We start from the raw sequence: 22,412 nt of genomic DNA on the forward strand, positions 1-22,412 counted from the left end.
ACTTCAGTGCCAGGAAAGGTTATGGAGCAGATCATGCTGAGTCCCATTACATGGCATTTACAAGACAACTAGGCCATAAGGCTGCTAGGCCAGCATGAGTTTATGAAAGGCAGGTCCTGCCTGCCTAATCTGATCTCCTACAACAAGGTGGCCCACCTAGAGGACGAGGGAAGGGCTGTGGCCATTGTCTACTGAAAGGCTTCAGTAAAGCCTTTGACACGGTCTCCCACAGCATTCACCATCAGAAACTCATGGCACGTGGCTTGGATAAGTATCACAGTATCATCAAGGTTGGAAGAGACCTCATAGATCATCAAGTCCAACCCTTTACCACAGAGCTCAAGACCAGATGATGGCAACAATGACTCTCTCAGTGAAGAACTTTCTCCTCACCTCCAGCCTAAATCTCCCCTGGCACAGCCTGAGGCTGTGTCCTCTCGTTCTGGCGCTGGCCACCTGAGAGAAAAGAGCAACCTCCTCCTGGCCACAACCACCCTTTAGGTAGTTGTAGACAGCAATAAGGTCTGCCCTGAGCCTCCTCTTCTCCAGGCTAACCAATCCCAGCTCCCTCAGCCTCTCCTCGTAGGGCTGTGCTCAAGGCCTCTCTCCAGCCTCGTCGCCCTTCTCTGGACTCACTCAAGCATCTCAGTGTCCTTCCTAAACTGGGGGGCCCAGAACTGAACACAGGGCTCAAGATGTGGTCTAACCAGTGCAGAGTACAGGGGCAGAATGACCTCCCTGCTCCTGCTGGCCACACCATTCCTGATGCAGACCAGCATGCCACTGGCTCTCTTGGCCACCTGGGCACACTGCTGGCTCATGTTCAGGCGGGTAGCAATCAGCACCCCCAGATCCCTCTCTGTCTGGCTGCTCTCAGCCATTCCGACCCCCAGCCTGTATCTCTGCATGGGGTTCCTGTGGCCAAAGTGCAGCACCCTGCACTTGGAGCTATTGAACCCCATCCCACTGGACTCTGCCCATCTGTCCAGGTGGTCAAGGTCCCTCTGCAGAGCCCTTCTGCCCTCCAACCCAGCCACATCTGCCCCAGGTTGGTGTCATCTGCAAACTTGCTGATGACTGACTCCATGCCCTCATCCAGATCATCTATGAAGATGTTAAAGAGGATGGGGCCCAGCACTGATCCCTGAGGGACACCACTAGTGACAGCTGCCAGCTGGATGTGGCACCATTCACCACCACTCTCTGGGTCTGGCTCTCCAGCCAGTTCCTAACCCAGCCCAGAGTGTTGCCATCCAAGCCATGGGCTGACAGCTTAGCCAGGAGTTTGCTGTGGGGGACAGTGTCAAAGGCCTTGCTGAAGTCCAGACAGACCACATCCACAGGCCTCCCCACACCCACCAAGTGGGTCACCTGATCATAGAAGGAGATCAGGTTGGAGAGGCAGGATCTGCCCTTCCTAAACCCATGCTGGCTGGACCTGAGCCCTTGGCCATCCCTCAGGTGCACTCTTATCACCCCCAAGCTAACCTGCTCCATCAGTTTCCCTGGCACTGAGGTCAGGCTGACAGGTCTGTAGTTCCCAGCTTCCTCCATCCCACCCTTCTTGTGGATGGGGACCACGTTGGCAGTTTCCAGTCTCCTGGGACCTCTCTGGTGAGCCAGGACTGCTGGAAAATGATGGAGAGCAGCTTGGCCAGCTCAGCTGCCAGCTCTCTCAGCACCCTGGGATGGATCCCATCTGGTCCCATGGACTTGTGGGTGTCCAGATGGCTCAGCAGGTCCTGAACTATTTCCTCATGAATTTCCAGGGGAACACACTGCTCCCCGACCCCATCCCCCAGTTCAAGAGGCCACTTGCCCTGAACTCCTCCCTCCTTGCTGTTGAAAACTGAGGCGAAGAAGGCATTCAGGACCTCAGCCTTTTCCTCGTCATCAGTTAGTGTTCCCCTCCTGGTCCAGTAAGCAGTGGAGGCTCTTCTTGCCCTTCTTTTTAGCATTGATACATTTATAACAGTGCTTTTTATTATCCTTCACAGAGGTGGCAGCCTAAGTTCTAGCTGGGCCTTAGCCACTCTGCACTGGATAAAAGAATGGCTAGATGGCTGGGTTCAGAGAGTGGTGACGAATGGAGATAAACCTGGCTGGCAGCCAGTCAGTAATGGTGTCCGCCAGGGTTCGGTGCTGGGACCTTTTGTCTTTAATATCTATCAGTGGTCTGGATGAGGGGATTGAATGCACCCTCATTATGTTTACAGATGACACCTAGCTGGGTGGCTTTGTTGATCTGCTAGAGGCCAGGGAATCTTTACAACAGGATCTGGAAAGGTTATGTCAAAGGGCAAAGGGTAACTATGAAGTTCAACATGGCCAAGTTCCAGGTCCTCCACGTAGGTCACAACACCATGGTAAGGTACAGACATGGGGATGTGTGGTTGGAAAGCTGCAACTTTTAGAGGGTCCTGAGAGTGTAATTCTCCTGCAGTAAAGGGAATTTAAGGAGAAGTAAACCAAACTTTGTCTTAAGACACTTTCAGTTTTGTTTTCGTAGGTGTAACTGCAGTTTGAATGATTATATTGGGCAGTGTTATGAAAAAAGTGTTATGCTTAGGGTAAAGAATGATTTCTAGGTGGAAGATGCAGCATAGCAAGCAGGAAACCTAAAGAAATGGCAGATGTCTGGAAAATCAGTGGAACAAAATAAGGGGAAATAATAATAACAAGCACATTTAGTAATAAAAGGGATGAAAATACCTTTTCATCCCTATATGGTAGTAATGTAAAAAATTTGGCTTTCTGCAAAAAATGTACGTATATAAAACATGAGACCTTGTGTTAACAAATAAAGAGGGGTAAGGTGAGGAATTAATAGAAGACATATATTGTTTATTAAACTCTGCCACCCACGAAACTATATACAAAATTTAGGAAATATTATACCAGTTCAGTGTTCAGTTGAGAATATCTTCACAATATAGGAATGATTTAAAAAAAACTTGAGGAACAGCATTTGGGAAAGATAGATTCACAAGCAGTAAATTGCCCACTAACAAAAGGCAGGCATTTCCCAGAGACTCTAGGAATATTCCAATTTACTCGCAATGCTGTGTTGCTAATTGTGAGTGTTCCTCTTGCAGTCTCTTTTTCCTTGGAAAATGCTTCCCAAATTGCTGCTGCTTATAACCACACATGCAGGGGGCAAAAACTCAAACCAGAGAAAGTGCATGCTCTGCAATTCACCCCTTTTTAATACCTCTTCGCTAATTGTTGTCACAGTGGCACCAAAAACTATGACCTAAAAAATGGGAAAAACTGGCTACAACATGCTGGATTTACCCCAGCACAGGGGTTCTGTGTCTGGCATATGACTTGGGGGAAAAGACCATGGCCCTGGGAGGGGGAGATGCCTTCCCCTGCTCCTTTTTCTGTGCTTCTCTGTTTTTCCCCCATCCCTGGTCTGTGGAGGGGGAAGGAGTTTTGGGTGCAATGCCACACCTTGTAATGATTAAGCTGCTGATAGAGGGAGAATTTCCTCAGTTTTCAGTACTGCTGTAGAGAATGGATACCAGATTATCTCAGGAAAAAACAGACCAATTTCAAAATCTTATCTTTTCAGGTGGCATGAACTCTACTCACTTACTGCCTATGCATATATGGATATGTACTTGTGTATATACATACGTACATACACACTTGCATACATGCAGGTGTGCACCCACATACACCCATGCTTCCTTACTCATGCCTTGATTTTGCCAGGAGGCAGGAAAAGATTAGATTTTCCCAGAAGGCAAATCTTAGTCATCATTAAACTAATACAAAAAAAAAAAAAGAAAAAGACAAAAGAGACAGCACAATACCAATACCAGCCAAAGTGTCCTGCAAAATAGGCTTGAGTTATAACTCACTGAGATATTAGTTGACAGTTTTCCTGATAAAAGTTTAATATACACACAACAGTAGATTCAGTAATTACTGCCACTTGTGTTAATCATAGTTACATCAGGTGATTGATGGATGACTGAAGCACTTAAGCATTTTTCAAAAAAGTTTTGAAGAACAGACCATAATTTACAGTGAAAGGTACTATTTTAATTCAGTCAGGGAAAGTTTTACTGACAATGTGTAGGTCACCTAATTCCACCTTCCCTGTTAATTCACTGATACTGTTGTGGGTGTTCATTACAGAGCACCTGATCGGGACGAGGAAGCTGATGAGGCCTTTTACAGGCAGGTAACAGCAGCCTTGCAATCACAGGCCCTGGTTCTCACTGGGGATTTTAACTACTCAGATATTTGCTGGAAGGTCTACTCAGCCAGCTATCCACAGTCCAGGAGGTTCCTCCAGTGCGTTGATGATAACCTGGATGAGCCAACTAGGAGATGAGTGCTACTGGACCTGATACTAACAAGGAGGTTCTTGTTATGAATTACAAGTATTTAACCAGGCAGGAAGATTATTTGAAGTGTATTAACTATTAATAAAAAAATCCCATCACAACTTAGTTACAGGTACGGGTATTCGATCGGGTAAAATACTTCCATAAAACTTACACAAACAGGTTTTTTAAAATTAAGCAAAATCAGAAGTTTAGAAACAGCAACAGTTTAGAAAAGAGATAATCACAAGTGTCACTTCCCCACGAGGGGGAACCCATTGTCCGCTAAACAGAGCAGCTGGCAAGAATGTTACAGAGACTTTACAGGCAAAGAGGCAGTTTACTCACCAACTGCGCTTTCTGGGGCATTTCGAGGGCTGCAGTATTATAGTCCAAAAATACCGTGCAGTTGCACGGGTAAACAAAACCACTGCCTGAAAGCTTTGGAGAGTTTCACAGTTTTGCTTTCTGGAGCGTTTGTGCCACTAAGGGTTTCTCTCAGCATGGCTGCAGAGGCTTCTCTCAGTGGCTTTTTGGCTTGTGGGCTGCAAGCTGGTACCACAACTCTGCCGGCTAAGAGAGGCAGCTTTCTTTTGGCTTGCCAAGGCGGCCGGTACAGCTTGCTGGGAGGGCTTTCAGCTATGGCTTCAGCAGAGGTGCATGCAGGAACTGCTGCAGTTCAGCAGCTTTCACCGGCAAAGACTACGACGTGCAAAACAGGTTTTGGTTTCTGTTACGCAGAAACTGCAATAAACATGAACAGCTTTCACTAGTAATGGCTGTGGCACAGTAAGGCTTTCTAGGTAAATAAGGTGATAGCATGCTGTTGTTTACCAAAACAACCCATATTTAGTACTTGCCAAATGTCCAATTGGCACAGAGGAAAACAGGATAATTTAGTGTACAGCATAAAATTTGCCCAAACATGGAAAATACACAAGCATAGCAAAAGGCAAGCCACAAGTGAGACTTGTGGTGCTTGTTTACCGAAAGGCATGCCTGGACAAATCCTGGCAAGCAGAGACATGCAGGAGTCTGGGTTTTGTCTATTTTCATACTAAAACCCCAACTCCAAAGAAGGGAGGAAGGTGAAAGAGGGGTTGAGGCTAGTTTGCTACCACCACAAGTCTGGTTGAAGTGATGAAGGTTGAGGGCAGCCTTGGCTGTGGTAATCATGAGATGATGGAGTTCAGGATTTTGTGTGGTAGGAACAGAATACTGAGCGGGAACACAACATTGGACTTCAGCAGGACTGACTTTGACCTTTTCCAGCAATTGCTATGGGAAAGCCCATGGGACGGGCTACTAGAAGGAAAAGGGGCCTGTGATAATTGTTTAATATTCAAGGATCACTTCTTGCAAGCTCAAGATCAGAACATTCCAACAATCAGGAAATCAAGAAAGTGAGCCAGGAGACCCACATGGTCAGGGAACTGCTGAGCAAACTCAAGTGGAAGAAGAGAGTCTGCAGATCATGAAAGAAGGGGCTGGCCACTTGGGAAGTGTCTAGGACAGTTTTCAGAAGATGTAGGGAGGTAACTAGGAAGGCTAAGGCCTTCTTGGAAATCAACCTTGCAGGGGAGGTCAAGGACAACAAAAAAGGATTCTTCAAGTATATTGCAGGAAAAATTAACACTAGAGGCAATGTAGGCCCGCTGCTGAATGAGGTGGGTGCCTTGGAGACAGAAGATGCAAAGAAGGTGGAGTTACTAAATGCCTTCTTTGTCTCCATCTGTACTACTGGAGGCTGTCCTTAGGAGCCCCAGAGGATGACATGAGAAAGGAGGACTTTTCCTTGGTTGATGAGGACTGGGCTGATGAGGACTGTGTTAGGGAACAGTTAAGTAATTTGGACACCCATAAATCTGTGTGTCCCAATGGCATGCACCTGCAGGTGCTGGAGGAGATCATTGCTAGACCAGTCTCCACCATCTTTGGTAAGTCATGCTGGACAAGAGAGGTGCCTGGGGACTGGAAGAATGTCCCTCTAATCTTCAAAAAGGGTAAGAAGGAGGACCCAGGTAACTATAGACCAGTCAGCCTCACCTCCGTCCTCACGAAGGTAATGGAGCAACTTAACCTTGGTGCTGTCCTTAGGCATATCAAGGACAAGAGGGTCATTAGAAACAGTAAATGTGGATTTACCAGGGGAAAATCATGTTTGCCAATCTGAGAGCCTTTTATGAGGACATAACCAGGTGGATAGGTAATGGTAGAGCTGTGGAGTGCTTTCTCTTGATTTCAGTAAAGCATTTGACACTGTCTTCCACAGCATCCTCGCAGTTAAACTGAGGAAGTGTGGTCTGAATGATTGGGTAGTGAGGTGGATTGTGAACTGATTGAAGAAGTCAGAGAGTTGGTTTGCTAGGACAGTCTAGTTGGAGGCCTGTAGCTAGTGGAGTTCCATAGAGGCCAGTACTGGGACCAGTACTATTCAGTACAACCTGGATGAGAGCATAGAATGCACTGTCAGCAAGTTTGCTGATGACACAAAACTGGATGGAGTGGCTGACACACTGGAAGGCTGTGCTACCATTCACCAAGTCTTAGGCAGGCTGGAGAGTTTGTCAGGGAGAAATTTAATTAAGTTCAACAAGGACAAGTCTTGCACCTGGGAAAGAACAACCCCATATATTAATATGGGTTGGGGAATGACCTGCTGGAAAACAGTGAAGGGGAAAAGAACCTGGGGTTCCTAGTGGATGGAAATTTCACCATGAGCCAGCAATGTGCCCTTGTGGCCAAGAAGGCAAATGCCATTCTGGGGTGTATTAGAAAGGCTGTGGTTAGTAGGTTGAGAGAGGTTCTCCTCACCCTCTACTCTGCCCTAGTGAGACTGCATCTGGAATATTGTATCCAGCTGTGAGCCCCTCTGTCACGGAGGGGTATTCTGCCACCTGTGCCAGTTGTGGCAGAGGGGAGAAATTAATTGATGCGAGAGGACATTTTATAAAAATATATATATTTATTAACTCCTGTATTTTCAACTCTCCCCAACCACTGAACTTTAATATTAATATTTGTTCTACACAGTTATGAAGACATTGTGGGAATATATCAAACATTAACTATTATAACAACTAGCAAACATTCAAACTATCAACAGAGAGAGTTTTCCCCACGGCTTAATGCCGCTTGGAGTCATATACTACTTGCCCAGCAAGGATGGGCTGAAAGCTGTTTTTCTGCTCTATGGCAGAGGTAATAGAAATTACAGAGGCATTGAAGTATTTACTCACAATTCTGATTAATCAATAATCACCCTCCGGAGCTACGTCACAGCCTATGCCTAGTGTCCAGTTCTTCAGGGTCTCTGCCTGTGGACTGTGAGGCTGGAATCCTCTGGTTTCAGGGGAAATGACAATCTCTGACCTTATGCTGCTGGCTCCTTCTGGATGCTCTGTCCAGGCAGGATCTCAGGTGCAGAGGCAGGATGCTGTGCAGTCTGAGCATGGTCTAACACTGACTACTCAGGCCGATTGTGTGCAGACAAGTGGGTCTGCTCCTGGCAACTGGTGGCAATGGCGCACACCAGGTAATCATAGAAAGGCAGGCATAGGTGAGCGCTGCAAGGAAATATACAGGCAAGCAAGCAATGTGGGGAAGGCTGCATGTGAGCCTGTGCACCCCTATTTATTAAATGTGGGCCGAGAGTTAATGGTCTCATTGGCCACTAGAATGACCAATCAGGTTGGCAGTCAGCCAAACCTTACCATACTAGGCAAAAGCTGCAGGCCTGGACTTCAAATATGGGAATCACATGGGCCTAGCACTAGGCAGGCACGAGCTGGGCGTGTGGGGGCTTGCACAATCTAAAGCCTGGGCAGGACAGACTTTATGGCACCAGGCCTATTGTGCCCCTTTGTGCTTGTTTAACATGTTTACCTCTGGTGCAGGAAGAGAGACATGTCCAGGCAGGGCAAGGCATAAATAAGCCTATTTTCGGGCCTACAGGCCCTCCACAACAGTAGGACAGGGAACTGTTTGAGAAAGTCCAGCACAGGGAGAGACTGAAGGAGCTGGGTCTGTTCAGTTTGGAGTGGTTACAAATACGTAAAAGGTGAGTGCCATGGAAACATGAGGGAAATTTTTTTCACTGTGAGGGTGACAGAACACTGGAACAGGCTGCCCAGAGGGGATGTAGAGTCTCCTTCTCTGGAGATACTCAAAACCTTCCTGGATGTGTTCCTGTGTGATTTGGTATAGGTGATCCTGCTCTGGCAGGGGTGTTGGACTAGGTGATCTTTCAAGGTCCCTTCCTACCCCTAGCCTTCTGTAATTCTGTGATTAATTAAAATTTCGGTGCTCAGAATATTTCCTTATGACTGCAATGCTCAGCTACTGAACTGAATGGCTTCTTTCCCCTTTCCAGTCTTTCATTACCAGAAAGTTTGCTTAGCTGCATGATTCATAGTCACAAGCAGAATAAAACTCAGCCTCTTGCCTATTCCCTCATTTACATGTCTTGTGCATGTATTCAATAATAACTTTGACAGAAATTACAAGGAATGTAACAGTCCAAAGCTCAGCATTTCAGAAAAAAAGATCTTTCAATTTCAACATTACCACTACCAATAGCCTTGGTGATAATCCATCAGGATCTTAATGGTCTTAGATGAGTCTTCCTTGAAAAGAAGGAGAGATCATTTCCCAATTCAAATCACTTTATACAATGACCAGGTAGCCCTGCCCAATATGCTGTATAACAAGGGCTACTACAGTGAATGACTGCATAAAATGCCAACAGCAAAGAAAATTACAGAAAAAGCACACTGGGAGTGCAAGGAGGAAAAGTGGCCTAGCACTGTGGCCATCTAGACAAAAGCTATAATTTATCCCTGGTGATGGCTCTGGCACAAGGTGTACTTTTCACTTATAAAAGAACCCCCAGCATCTTCTCTTTTCCAGTATATCTTCAGCTCTCCCTATTGTTTTATTCACCTGGCAGTGAATCCATTTTTTGGAGCTGGGGTATTTCATCCTTGGCTCTGTTGGCTTCAATGTCACTGAGACTTTTACCAGCAACATTACAGGGGTATTCACCAGTAACAATACAGGAAATGGAAGTATTACTTTTTCTGCTTTGTCTACAGCCCTCATGAGAGTTGTCTTACCTTAAAGTCAGGCAGATCCTTGTTCAGAATTTTATTCACATCAGACTGTGTCATTCCTATTGAGTGTGATTTTAGGTCTTGTAATTTTGATTTTCATATTAATTCTGGCATTATGTAAGAAAAATTTGAGTGTGATGCCTGTAAGAACTAAGAAACTGTCTGTGTCCCATACTGGCAAGGAGAAAGGGACAGTGTCACGTAAACAATCCGGCGATCCAAAACAAAACAAAGATAACTCGGGCACAGCAGGGAGCTACCACTACACCTCCCTCTCCAGGTTCTGGGAAAGCTGGCAGTGTTCCTATTCAGAATGACAACATGGCAGGATTCTCAGAGACACAGGTGACTACTCAAAGCCAAGATGTTCCCTCAACTAAAAATAGCTCAGCCAGTTCAAATCCCCAGGCAGAAGACAAGAACCCTCCCAACTCTAAGGCAGATCTGAACTCACAGGCCTCAGGCCAGACCCCCAATGATTCAAACCTGCCAGTGGACTCGTCAAAAGTCTGTTGCAGCACAGCAGGCCATCTTGCCGCCTGCCAAAGTGAAAGCAGAGACAAAACATTTGACAAAGAGTAATTCAAAAGAGGATGTAAGAGCGGGGACCTCTGGTGAGCAAGAGGAGGAAGAGGGGACATATAGTCTCCGAGATTTGGCCAACATGCTCAGATCCCGGTACTCTGATGAGAGGAGCGCTGTGAGGTTGGCTGCCAAGAAAGAGGATGGTTCCAAGGAGTTTAAGAGTGCTCTTAGGGAAGTTCTGTTTCTAGGCTAGGGACAACTAGATCAACAAGTGGAAGAGGAGGAGGATGACATCCAGGACTCCAACGGTCCTCTCAGAGAGGTCAGGGAAGTTAGAAAGGAATACTCAAGGGAATCAGGTGAACCAATCCTAAGCTGGCTGGTGAGATGCCGTAGCAGTGGTGCCAATGCCTTGCAGGTAGGAGACAAGTCTGCCAAGCAGCTGGGACCACTCACCAAGGAGAGTGGAGTGGACAATACCTAGCAAGTCCTCTTGGTAAGGTTAGCTTGTGGACACGCCTTCTGTTGGCTGTGGCTATGAGATATCCTTCCTGAGATGATCTGCCAAGGGCTACCAAGAAGTGGAACACCATTGAGCAGGGAATTAAGCTTCTGAAGGATTTTGCTGTGAAGGAAGTGCTCTATGGAGATCATGGCACACATGAGCCTGATGACATTCCTCTTGGAACAGGTGTCATGAAGAAGCTTATTAAGCTTGCTCCTTCATCCTGTGCTAACATCTTGGCCAGTAAGTTTCTATCAAGGAGTGATAATGGAAGGTCTTTCACTGTTGGTGAATTCACTGATTAGCTCAGGCACATAGAGGACAGCTTGGCACATTCTGCCCTAGTCTCTGCCATAAACACTATGACTACAGAGATGAAAAGGATAAAGAATGACATTAAAGATAGCATTGAGAATGGCATTACGAATGGCATGAAAGAACTGAAGGAGGATCTCAGTAACATTGCCAATCTGGTAAAGGATACCATCCCTGCATCATCTGAATGGGTGCATGTTTCTGCGGTCAGGAACAGACGCCCACCTCCTGCAAGGAAATTCCAGCCCAGGAGGAGACAAATTCCACCCAGACATCAGCAATCACCTGCGTCACTGTGGATAATTCTGCGTGACAAATACGGTGAGAACATGAACAAATGGGATGGTCAACCTACTTCAGCTCTTTCAAAGAGAGTCAGGGAACTGCAGAGTGGCAGAAACAGAGGCAGCAATGCCAGAGAAGTAGCTGTCACTTCTTCAGCTCCTGAGAGCAATTGCAATTATTCCAACAATTGCAATTTCTCTCACAACAACACCAATCACTGTGTACATCCCACATGCCATGTTCAGCATTAGGAGTGCCCTGCCTCCAGCCAGGAGGAGGAAAGGGATAGTGGAGAGAACCGAATCTATTGGGATGTATTCATTAGGTGGCCTGGCAGTTCAAAAGTTCAGCAATACAGGGCTGTAGTTGACACAGGAGCTCAGTGTACTTTCTTGCCATCCAACTGCAAAGGGACAGAGTCTATAAGTATTTCTGGAATCACTGGTGGATCTCAAGAGTTAACCAAGTTGCAGGCTGAAATGAGTTTAACTGGTAAAGAGTGAAAGAAACATACTACTGTAACTGGTCCTTATGCACCTTGCATTCTGGGAATTGACTTTTTGAGACAAGGTTGTTTCAAAGATCCTAAGGGTCACAAATGGGCTTTTGGAATAGCATCTGTAGAGATTGAGGATGGGAAATTGAAATTGTCCATTAGACCTGAACTTTCAGATGAATCTGCAGTTGTGGGACATCATGACATAGAGGATCTGGAGGTGCCAATTGCTACTCAGAATGTTCACCACAGGCAGTACAGAACTAACCGTGACTCTTTGTTGCCCATTCATCAGATGATTTGTCAACTGGAGAGTCAGGCTGTCATTGAGAACCCCCAGCATCTCCTCTTTTCCAGTATATCTTCGGTTCTCCCTATTGTTTTATTCATCTGGCAGTTATATTTATTCTTTCTTACATTCATAGAAGTGTTTCTTGAATTTTTCAGGTGCATATATTAATATTTCAAAATTCTTTTGGGAATAATCTTTATTTTTAAAAAATTAATTATTAAGAGTTTATACGGATGGAAGAGGTTTAGTTTTGAGTTTCTAGATACTTCAGGGGGCTCTTCTTTCCCTATTTACTTTCCATTTTGCTAAAATTGTAATTAATTACTATAAGTAAAATTGTTGACTGTTAATTCAGATGCACAGCAATTATATGCATTAATCTGTTTGATTTGTAGGTATGGCAAACAGAACTTTGAAAACATATAGAATCTTGTCAGAGAGTAGCTGAAAAGTAAAGGTGACTTTCTGAAATATTACTGCTATTACATAGAAAGGAAAAATGTATTCCAGGTTATATGGAGACCCTAAAGATTATAGCACAGTTCTGCAGTGCAACATGAGGCTAGGTCTGAGCATCTCGGAGCTTGCTCGAAGGTACTCTGAAAACACAGATGTAGAAAGGTTACTGCAGACAGTGCTTCTTCCTTATATGTGCTTCAAATGTCATACTTTAAGATACATAGTAGGGAGCAGAGCAACTGTTGCTGGGTGTTGAGGATATCCACAGAAATAAAGCAGAACTGCTTCCAAATGGGCAATTATTCCTAAATGGGAATGCTCCAGTGGAAAATAAAGAATCATACATAAAAAACTCTGTTGTCATGGATGGAATTGAACCTGCTGCTGTTACTCATACCATGCCACAGTCATGCCAGCTTCAAAAAGTGAAAATGTTAACTGGAGGAAAGTATTATGGGATTTGAAGTTCAGTTTGCAACATGGGAGGCATCTTGTTCTGGTTGTTGCTTCTGGGTTCCCGGTTCATGGATCTGCATGCTCTCTGGAGGCATGGTGACAGAACAGCTGGGAGTTGTCTAGCTGCTGGCTGGGGTTTTTGGATTTATTTTGTTGTGTTTTTCTTTTTTTTTTTCCCCTGTGTGTATTTCACTGTGCTGCTTCTGCAAATAGGCAGAGCTATTTAGCTTATGCATTGTATTATTAAATAATGTAGATTATTAGCTAAGGTAATTATGAATTATAATTATGATATCTCGTGTAATATTAAACTCTTATCTCTATATCTCACCCCTGAGGTTTGCGTGTTGGAGGAGCAGGAAGGTTAGTCCATGCGCTAAACCGTTATACCTGTGCGTAGATATTAGGAGTTTGGGGTTTTTTCTTGAAAAGTAACATTTAATTTGACTGAATCTAATAGTGAAAACCCTGCTACATGTGAAACAAATTTTTTATACAGTGCAGTTAATGGATATCTGACCCATAATATCTCAACCCTATGAAGAGTAATCCACAGGAGTAAAGACAGCACAGTGGAATACTACTGTGTTCATGGAATAGCTCTATAAGCAGTTACAGACCTCTTAGATTGCCAGAAGTATGCAAGGTAATAGAAATAGCATTTATTAACATTTTCGAAATAACAAAAACTGGAAATCTGATGTTATTTATTGTTAGGAAAAAACCCGCCAATAGCTGCAATTACAGATTGGATGTATGAAAGCATACCTGTATCTTGTGTATGCAGAGTGTGAAGGACAGGATGTTTTGGAGCAGTAGCCTTAATGTAGTTTATGTTTTTGTTGATTGGTGGGTTTTTGTGTGTTTGGTGATTTGGTTTAGTTTTGTTTTGTTGGGGTTTTGTTTGTTGTTTTATTCCCCCCCTATTTCTTCAGCTTTTTTACCAGGTTAAAGGAGATATGTGTTTGAAGATAATTGAAAATGGGAAACAAAAAGACGTTGTCATCCAAGAAGGAGAGGTAAAACAGATTTGTTTTTCTGTTCTAGTTTTACACAGATATGTTAAGCAAATATTTTGCAAAGTATTTGTACAACAGTTTATTCCTGGTGGACAGACATGGCATCAAGATAGGGAAAAGAAAAAATCTGGAATATAGTATAGAAAATTCTGTGGAGTGAAAACATACTGTGTTCAACATTTCTTGACTTCAGTAACAGATAAAAGTCCCTCAGAACGTTTAGGATACTCATTCAGATAGTCAGGAATATACTGATAGTTCTTCTTCCCCTGCATGTCATGGAGTCTGCCATGTGAATTCAAGTGCATCAGTCTTCTATTTACACCTTATTAGGTACACACCACTCACTCAAATGTGCTGTTAAGCAAACTGGTTAGAACTCAGTTGGCAGCCAGTCACTAATCATGTGCCCCAAGGATCAGTGCTGGGCCCAGTTCTGTTCAATATCTTTACTGATCTGGATGAGGGAATTGATTCCATCATCAGTAACTTTGTAAGCATGTGTCAATCTGTTAGAGGGTAGGAAAGCTCTGCAGAGGGACCTGGACAGGCTGGATAAATGGGTACAATCCAATGCTATGAGTTTTAACAAATGCACTTTGGTCACAACAACCCCATGCAGCATTACAGGCTGGGGACAGAATGGCTGGAGAGTGGCTGGGGCAGACAGGGACCCAGGGGTACTGGTTGCCAGCCAACTGAACAAAAGTCAGCAGTGTGCTCAGGTAGCCAAGAAGGCAAATAGCATCCTGGCCTGTGTCAGGAATAGTGTGGCAAGTAGGACCAGGAAAGTTGTTCTGCCCCTGTACACAGCACTGATTAGGCCACATCTTGAGTACTGCGTCCAGTTCTGGGCCCCTCAATTTAAGAAAAATATTGAGGTGCTTGAATGTGTGCAGAGAACGGCAACAAGGACGATGATGAGACTCTAGCACAGCCCTATGAGGAGAGTCTGAGGGAGCTGTGGTTGTTCAGCCTGAAGAACAGGAGGCTCTGGGGAGACCTTATTGCTCTTTACAACTACCTGAAAGAAGGTTGTAGCCAGGTGGGAGGGTCAGTCTCTTCTCCCAGGCAACCAGTAACAGAACAAGAGGACACAGCCTCAAGCTGTGCCAGGTCAGGTTTAGGCTGGAGGTTAGGAGACAGTGATTGGCCACTGGAATGGGCTGCCCAGGGAGATGGTGAAGTCACCATCCTTGGAGGTGTTGAAACGGAGAGTGGATGAGGCATTTAGTGCCGTGGTTTAGTTAATTAGAAGGTGTTGAGTGTTAGGTTGGACTCGATGATCTCAAAGGTCTTTTCCAACTTGCTTAATTCTGTGATTCTGTGATTAACAGTTTTGCAGATAGAGAAATTGTAATGGCTTGCCCAAACATAGCTAAGTCATCTGTAGCACTGAAGAACAGTACAAGCTTACCACGTTCCTACATAGTCAACTTCTAGAAAAAGTTTATGCCCAAAAGTGAGTAATAGACTTCTTCTAGCCAAATGTTACCTATTCACTACTCAGAAACTGAAGTAAATTTATAAATTCCAGATGAGTAACTGGTTAAATTTTCCTTTGAATTGTGTCCAGCAGTGATGATAAACCAAGAGGAGAGCATTTGGCTGACATAAAGGCAGTGCTGATTGTAAAGTCATCATTCACTGAGGATGCAAGAAACAATGTCTGCTTGGCTGTTAGTTCCAAAGTGGGTGCCAGCTGCAAAGGAGCATCACAGCATCACCAAAAAATAGGGGGGGGAATGAATCAAGTAACAGAATAAATAATTTTGCAGGTTGAGAGGCAAGGGAAGGACAATGCCAGGAAAAAAAACTCTCTGGTCCTGATGCTTTCCCATTTCTTTGAACAGATGTTCCTCCTCCCTGCTAGGATACCTCATTCTCCTCAGAGATATGCAAACACAGTGGGTCTTGTGATTGAGAGGGAAAGATTAAAGACAGAAATTGATGGGCTCAGGTAAAGTATAAACAGTTATCTAACCTGATAGGATTTGTAATATAAACTGATTTATCATGTATAAATATTTTATTTTACTTTCCTGGTAATTTATCAGATTCACTCTGGCAATTTAATACTATTTTACTCACGCTTATCTATAAACACATAAACAAAGCACTTTAGCATTTGATTTAGTTAAATAAGGAATATGTTCAAATATCTTAAACACTTGTGTTTATATCTTTCTACTTATGTATTGCCTACTACTCCTGCCTTAGGGTTTAGCATATCAGATCTCTATAAAAACGCAAATTAAAAATACTTTTAAAAATAAATTCTAGCAAGGCTAACACCATCTCCTTTTTAAGCACTGAAAGCAAAAAAGTTGAGAGCTTTCTGGATGAGTATGTGGGAAGCTGGAAACAAAAGTGTTTTCTTAATGCTAACCTCTCTACATTGTACATACCTCTGCCTAGCTTTTATGAGAATAACATCTTCGAAGAGGCTTCATTTGTATTCTAGTCGGAGCAGAACTGAACTTTGTCCTATAATAATACAGAATTTGTAAGTCTAAGAAGACAAATCACAGCAGAAACTTTAGCCGAGTTAGAAAAGCTGTTTTGGTATTAACTGGATAAGACTGACCAAAGAGATCTTATAGCTAGTCATGTAATTTATGAAGATTTAAAACTTTATTAATATCTGTAATGTGCTGTTTCTGCCCTTCTGCCTACAATTTTGATTATTGCATGTGTGGTGTCACATCAAGAAGATTGTGACTGTTCAGATGTAGAACGATGTACACACACACATAAAGATAAATAAGTAAGAAACTTAAGAAAGGAGGCATTTAAAAAAATTACCTAAAGACAAATCTAATTAATTTAAAACATCTATACAGAAGTTCCTTTATCCACTTTCATTGCAAGTCTTTGGATCATGAGCACTTACACTGTTAAAAAATTATTTTGAGGTAGAAACAATTGGCCAGTGATTGGGATGTTAATGCTCATTTATAATAAAGGAACGTAAGTATCTTTAGGTAACTTCAAGAAAAATTACCTACCTTGTACATGAAGTCTGTGAATGGTGTAACTTAGAGAGATGGTCAGTACCCTTTTAGGGATCTCAGACATAGCGATTTGCATTCTAGTATAACCATAGTCTTGTGGAGAAAATAAAGGTATCATGTGGCGTACAGGGAAAAAAAGGATTAATAAAACACAGTCTTAATTCAAAATATAGAATCATAAAGTTATGGAATGTTTTGGGTTGGAAGGTCATCTAGTCTAACCCCCCTGCAGTCAGCAAGGAGGTCTTCAACTGCAGCATGCTGCTCATAGCGCCATCTAGCCTGACCTAAAGTGTTTCCATGGATGAGGCATCTACCACCTTTCTGGGCAACTTGGGTCAGTGTCTCATCATCTTGAATGTATAACATTTGTTCCATCTATCTAGTCATCTCCCCTTTTTAGTTTAAAATCAGTATCTAATCAGCTGCCTGAAAACAAATCACTAGAGTGTTTTAGGTCCTTTGTTTTCCTATGATATGATAAACAAAGACACCTGTAGTTTTGGAAGTGAACAATCACATTGCACTTTTAAACCTGCAATTTCTCTCCATGTGCTTCTGGGAGAGATGGGAATTAAGAGCCAGAACCTCTGATGTTCTCAAACTTTTTTCACATGTAGCCACCTGCAACAAAGACTGTGCAAAAGGAAGCATTAATAAACTTTGAAGTATGCTGATTCGAAATCTAATATTACATTACTATTCTGTTATTTATCATGCCTACAAACCTTAGTCTTAAATCAGAGCCCTCAGCATGACAATTATTGTACAACTGAAGAGTAGATAGTCTCCCCCAGTATTTCAGCCTAAGTAATGATTGCATGCTTTGTACTATAAGAAAAATGTACTAGGTAATCTTAATCCTACGGCAAACAAGTTTGATATTAGTTGAGTGGTTGGATTCTTCAACACCTGCTAAGGGTCTAACATATTCCCAGTTGCTGATTCTTTTCCCTGCTGAGGTATTTGTAACATCTCTCTTCTCTGTAGACTGTGTTCAGAATTTATGTTCACAGTACAGCTTTTTCCAAATCGGTGTTATGGAGGCAGGGAATTAACATGGCCATGTCAGGAACTACAGAAAATAGAATTATTTTATTTTCCTGGAACCCTGCCTCCAAAACTATATACAAAATAAGTTTAGTTTATTAACAGATTCAGTTTGATTTGGAATATCTTTTTAAAAAATGATATTATAGATAAACCTAGATATTTAGGAAGTCAAGAAATAGAAAAGGATAAGCTATAAACACAGCTTTACCCCACTATCAATCAGGCTGAGCAGAAGATTAAAGGAAAAGCTTACTCATGGAGGTGAGATAGGCACTCAGCAATGATCCCTTAATGAATTCCTCTTCAGGAGTAGCCTTCTGGTGTTGCAGGCAATGTCCAATAATAGAGATCCACGCCACAGAAGTCCAAGGCAAGTCAGAGAGCCACCAAACTCGGAAGTGTCTCAAGCACTTCTTCCCAAGTGGGATGCTCATGGAGCGATGCTGCTTTCACAGTGGCAGGAGAGAGCCAGGGGTCCCCCAGTCCAGGAGGCAGCCAGGAAGTTGGCTACTGATAGGGTTAGAGAGAGGGGCGGTCCAAATGCTGCCGTCTCTCTCTCTCAAAGGACCTCAGGCTTGCCAAGCCTGCTAGTTTGCACAAAAGGATGCAGATGTGGAGAGTAGCATCCAAATGCAGAGATGGGGTAAACCCAAGAGCTGTACAAAAGGTAGGAGCTGTCCAAAAGTGGGGATGGTCCAGGCACAAACCTATCCTGCTGGGCACTCTGTTAAGGCAGGAACCCTTGCTCTATTTATCCTTTTCCTAGACAAAGTGTCCATTTACCATTCATACTGGGCACGAAAAGACAGCCAATCACCAGCCCAATTCCAGCATGGGCTTCCACACGGGCAGCTCACATGCAGAAAGGGACCTTTTGCTGCCCCCCCTTCAAGCCTGCAGGGCCAGGGGAGCGGAGGCAGAACCAGGTTTTCATGCCTTTCTGCTCCCATTCAAACCCACAGAGTGAGAGGGAACATAGAGGAATTTGGGGATCACTGGACAGTTGGAGACATTAGTGTTATTTTCTGCTGATTACCTGGTGTTTTCCAAAACTTGAGGAGCTCTTAAAGTTTCGAGACAATATTTAGATAGATACGGAAGACAACCATGAGCACACAAATACACATAGAATAATTATATACGCCTTGTTCCCCTCTTCAAACACGTTCCAGTCACTTTAAGCCAAAGGACAGATAGGCAATAAGAGTGACTGTGTTGGAGCATCACTCCATGCATTCTGTTTAAATCTGTAGGTAAATTATGTGTTTACTATTCCATAGATTACAGCTACCTTAGCCTATTGATCTCGGCTCAATTTATTTATTTGCTAAGGCTTAAAATAATGCAGGTGAAGCACAGATTCTCTTCAGACAGGTGAGGTAAACAACATATCCCAGTTCTCTGCAGCTGCCAATCATCTTTTCTTGCAAACAAGTCCAGAAGCCACTTGTTTTCTTATTAGTCCAACTTCGGGCAATAAACAAGTTGACTCTCTTAAATACAAATATTTATTTAATAGCTGCACTGAAACTGTTACTGGAAATGGTGTTATGGGTCAGTTATTTTTGTTGCAATTGCATCCAAAGTGAGAATTAGTTGTCCCAAGGGACTACGTCCTGAGCAAATTATTAAAACTAGTAAGATTGCCAAAGGAATTTGGTGACTTATCTGTGGCTGATCAGCAGAGTAACAACGTCTTCCATAGAAGTTTGAGCACCTCATCCACCAAGTCAGATAACTAAGGAAACAAAAAGCTTCCCTAAATAACCGTTGTTCAGAATAAAATACACGAGATTGAAAACAGCACACTTAGACAGTATCAAATATCTATTTTCTGGAGAAGAATGAAATTTCCTGATCAGTAAGTTAATAAAAGGATTGATGAATGGTTTTTACTTTTTCAGATACTATGTTGGAGAATCAACTAATGTCCTCTTTGAAAAATGGTTTCACTGTGAAGATCTTGGCACTCAACTTATTCCAATAATTCAAGAGTAAGTTTTTTTTCTGTATGAATTTTAAAAGAATGGTTAAAATGATCCAGCAGATCTTCATCAGCCTGTGACTCGCCTAGTTATTTTTTTATTTATGTTGCAGTTTACATAGAGTTTTTAAAAACTAGTAGCTATTCTACACATTTTTAATCAAGTCTTTGTACATCCCAAAGTCATTAAGATTAGTTTAAAAAAAAAAAAATCCTAGCTTCTGTGTGGAACAGTTTTTTTACAAGTTAAAGCGGAGTGCTCCAAAGTGCAAGAAGAATTCAACGAAAAAGTAACACTGAACTGATGCTAGGTTAACTAGGTAAAGCTAGGTAATTGCCTTAGGGCTTCTTTCACTCTTGCTTTAATCTAAATGCTAATCAATATCCTAAATGGTCAGGACGGTGGCATATCTGGTACAGAGCTATTTTCTAGGAAGTATACCTATAATAGTGTTGAACAACAGTCAACACAAAGACTAATGGCCAGTGTTACTGCCTAGTCTTTATTAACCTATGGAACACAAACATGACTTTTTACTCATATTTAAATGTTTTTTTATTCTAGGTTTTTCAGTTCAAGACAATATCAGACTGGAAAACCAAATCAAGGTAATGCAAATGAATTAGAAAAATTGGAAAAAGCGTTCTATTTGATTGAACAGCAATGACTCTCTCCACATAAAATTACTGAATTTCTAATTTTCTTTCTGATTCTGTAAATCAAAGACACTTTGGGAAGTAATTCCTTTGTTTACCCCAACCACAAATAAAACCCATGTATATGATTACTGACAGCATCTTGGTTGTTCATGTCATGGCATCAGAATAGCCTATCAGGTAACTCTACAGTGTGAAAACTGCATATCCCATCCTTGCATGCCATTAAAGTTTTATACTAAGAAAATCTCATTTCTGACTGTGCAGAATGAGATTTTTGTTAATTGATTCTACATATCTACTTATAATCCTTTACCTGCAACTATACACTATGATCTATTATCGGGACATAAGGACACTCACAGAAGTATGCTTTTAAGTTGATGTTGGGCCTGATCCATTTGATGTTCCACTTCCATGCTTTCATGTCCTGTATTTTAATTTTGCCCCTGTTCATGGATAATGATTGCAACTTCCTGTTGCGAAATGTTTAGGGGGAATTTATGGGGAAAAACATGCGAGGCTGATATAAAAGAAAACTGAATGATTTATTACTAAAGTACGAGAAATCCCCTTCTCAAACTTATTTATGACTATCCCGCGTAAGTTCTTTGGTCCGCGGTCGCAGAAACTACTAAAATAAAGAGAGTCTTTGATTTTTAAGAGAGTTCTTTGAGTCTTGAGAAGTCACTCAGTCTCTAAATAAAGAGTCTGTTGGTTACTCACTGTCCCGAGCAGTTCAACAGGCCTTGAAGCATTAATGAGTTCAGGGCATTGTCCGGGCCTCCTGCAGGTTTGGGCCGAGGTGGGCCCCCTGGCCTCTGAGGATCGGACGTTGTTGATTCCGTGCCGAGCAGGTTCAGCAGGGTTGAGAGTGAGAGATCACAGGAGCGAGAGAGCTAGAGAGCAAGAGCTAGAGAGAGAGCTCCTGATTAAAGCAGACACACCATTTTATAATGTTTTAAGAGGGGTGTGCTCAACCAGTTCAGGCAATTGTACGTTCTTTTTACAGATCGATACAAAGTTATAATCAATTCACATAATTGGACAATTCTTACCATAAACAACCCGTAAGACCACCCAGGGTCAGCCCCCAACAGGTGGTCAGTGATGCCATGGGAATCAAGGCCTTTCTCTCAAAAACATGGCCAGTGTTTACCTTTTACCCTTCCTAGGGAGGAATCTTCTCAGGGCCTTGTAGTATTGTTTTGGGGTTTTGTGATTGCATGGCTGCATGTGAGACACTGCCCTTTAGCAGAAACAAAGCCTGCTAAAGGCCTTGCTACCTTCCATGACACTTCCACACTGGAGTGGGTATGCCAGCTAAACTCCAGTCTCATGTCTCTTGGACAGAGACATAGCACATAGAGAGTATCTTTAGGAATCAGATTTCTCAAATATGGCAGTTGCTTTCTGTATGGTTACCAAGGACTCTATTAAAAGGATATTTACAACAGCACCTTTGTGTCACGGAGGGGTATTCTACCGCCTACACCAATTGTGGCAGAGAGGGGAAATTAATTGGTGTGAGAGGATATTCTATAAAAATATATAATTTATTAATTTCAATATTCTGAACTCTTGCAACCCCCAACCACTGAATTTTAATATTATTTAGGATCTTACATGGTTGTGAAACACATTCTGGGAGTAATATCAAACAGTAACATTAATAACTAGCAAACAGTCAAACTGTAAACAGAGAGGAATTTTCCCGCGGCAAATAGCGCTTGGGGTCAATATGCTGTTTGCCCAGTAGGTGGGCTGAAGCTCTTTCTGCAATAGCAGCAGGCAGTGGAAGTTACAAAGGCATTAAAGCATTTACTCACAAATTTTTATTAGTTATCAATCACCCTCCGGGGCTACGTCACAGCCTATACAAGTGTCCAGTTCTTCAGGGACTC

At 42.8% G+C, this 22,412-nt stretch overlaps 1 protein-coding gene across 1 annotated transcript in view; it reads left to right on the forward strand.

Annotated features, from left to right (window-relative positions):
• Positions 1-22,412, forward strand: part of HAAO (3-hydroxyanthranilate 3,4-dioxygenase) — a 60,815-nt gene that overhangs the window by 12,149 nt on the left and 26,254 nt on the right. Inside the window, exons 4-7 of the mRNA XM_064169155.1 lie at positions 13,717-13,800; positions 15,654-15,760; positions 19,772-19,861; positions 20,417-20,460. Of these exons, the coding sequence (XP_064025225.1) occupies positions 13,717-13,800; positions 15,654-15,760; positions 19,772-19,861; positions 20,417-20,460 (325 nt within the window). The remainder of the gene's footprint in view (positions 1-13,716; positions 13,801-15,653; positions 15,761-19,771; positions 19,862-20,416; positions 20,461-22,412) is intronic.

Source organism: Pogoniulus pusillus, chromosome 31, assembly GCF_015220805.1.
Source record: "Pogoniulus pusillus isolate bPogPus1 chromosome 31, bPogPus1.pri, whole genome shotgun sequence".
NCBI classification, from domain to species: domain Eukaryota; kingdom Metazoa; phylum Chordata; class Aves; order Piciformes; family Lybiidae; genus Pogoniulus; species Pogoniulus pusillus.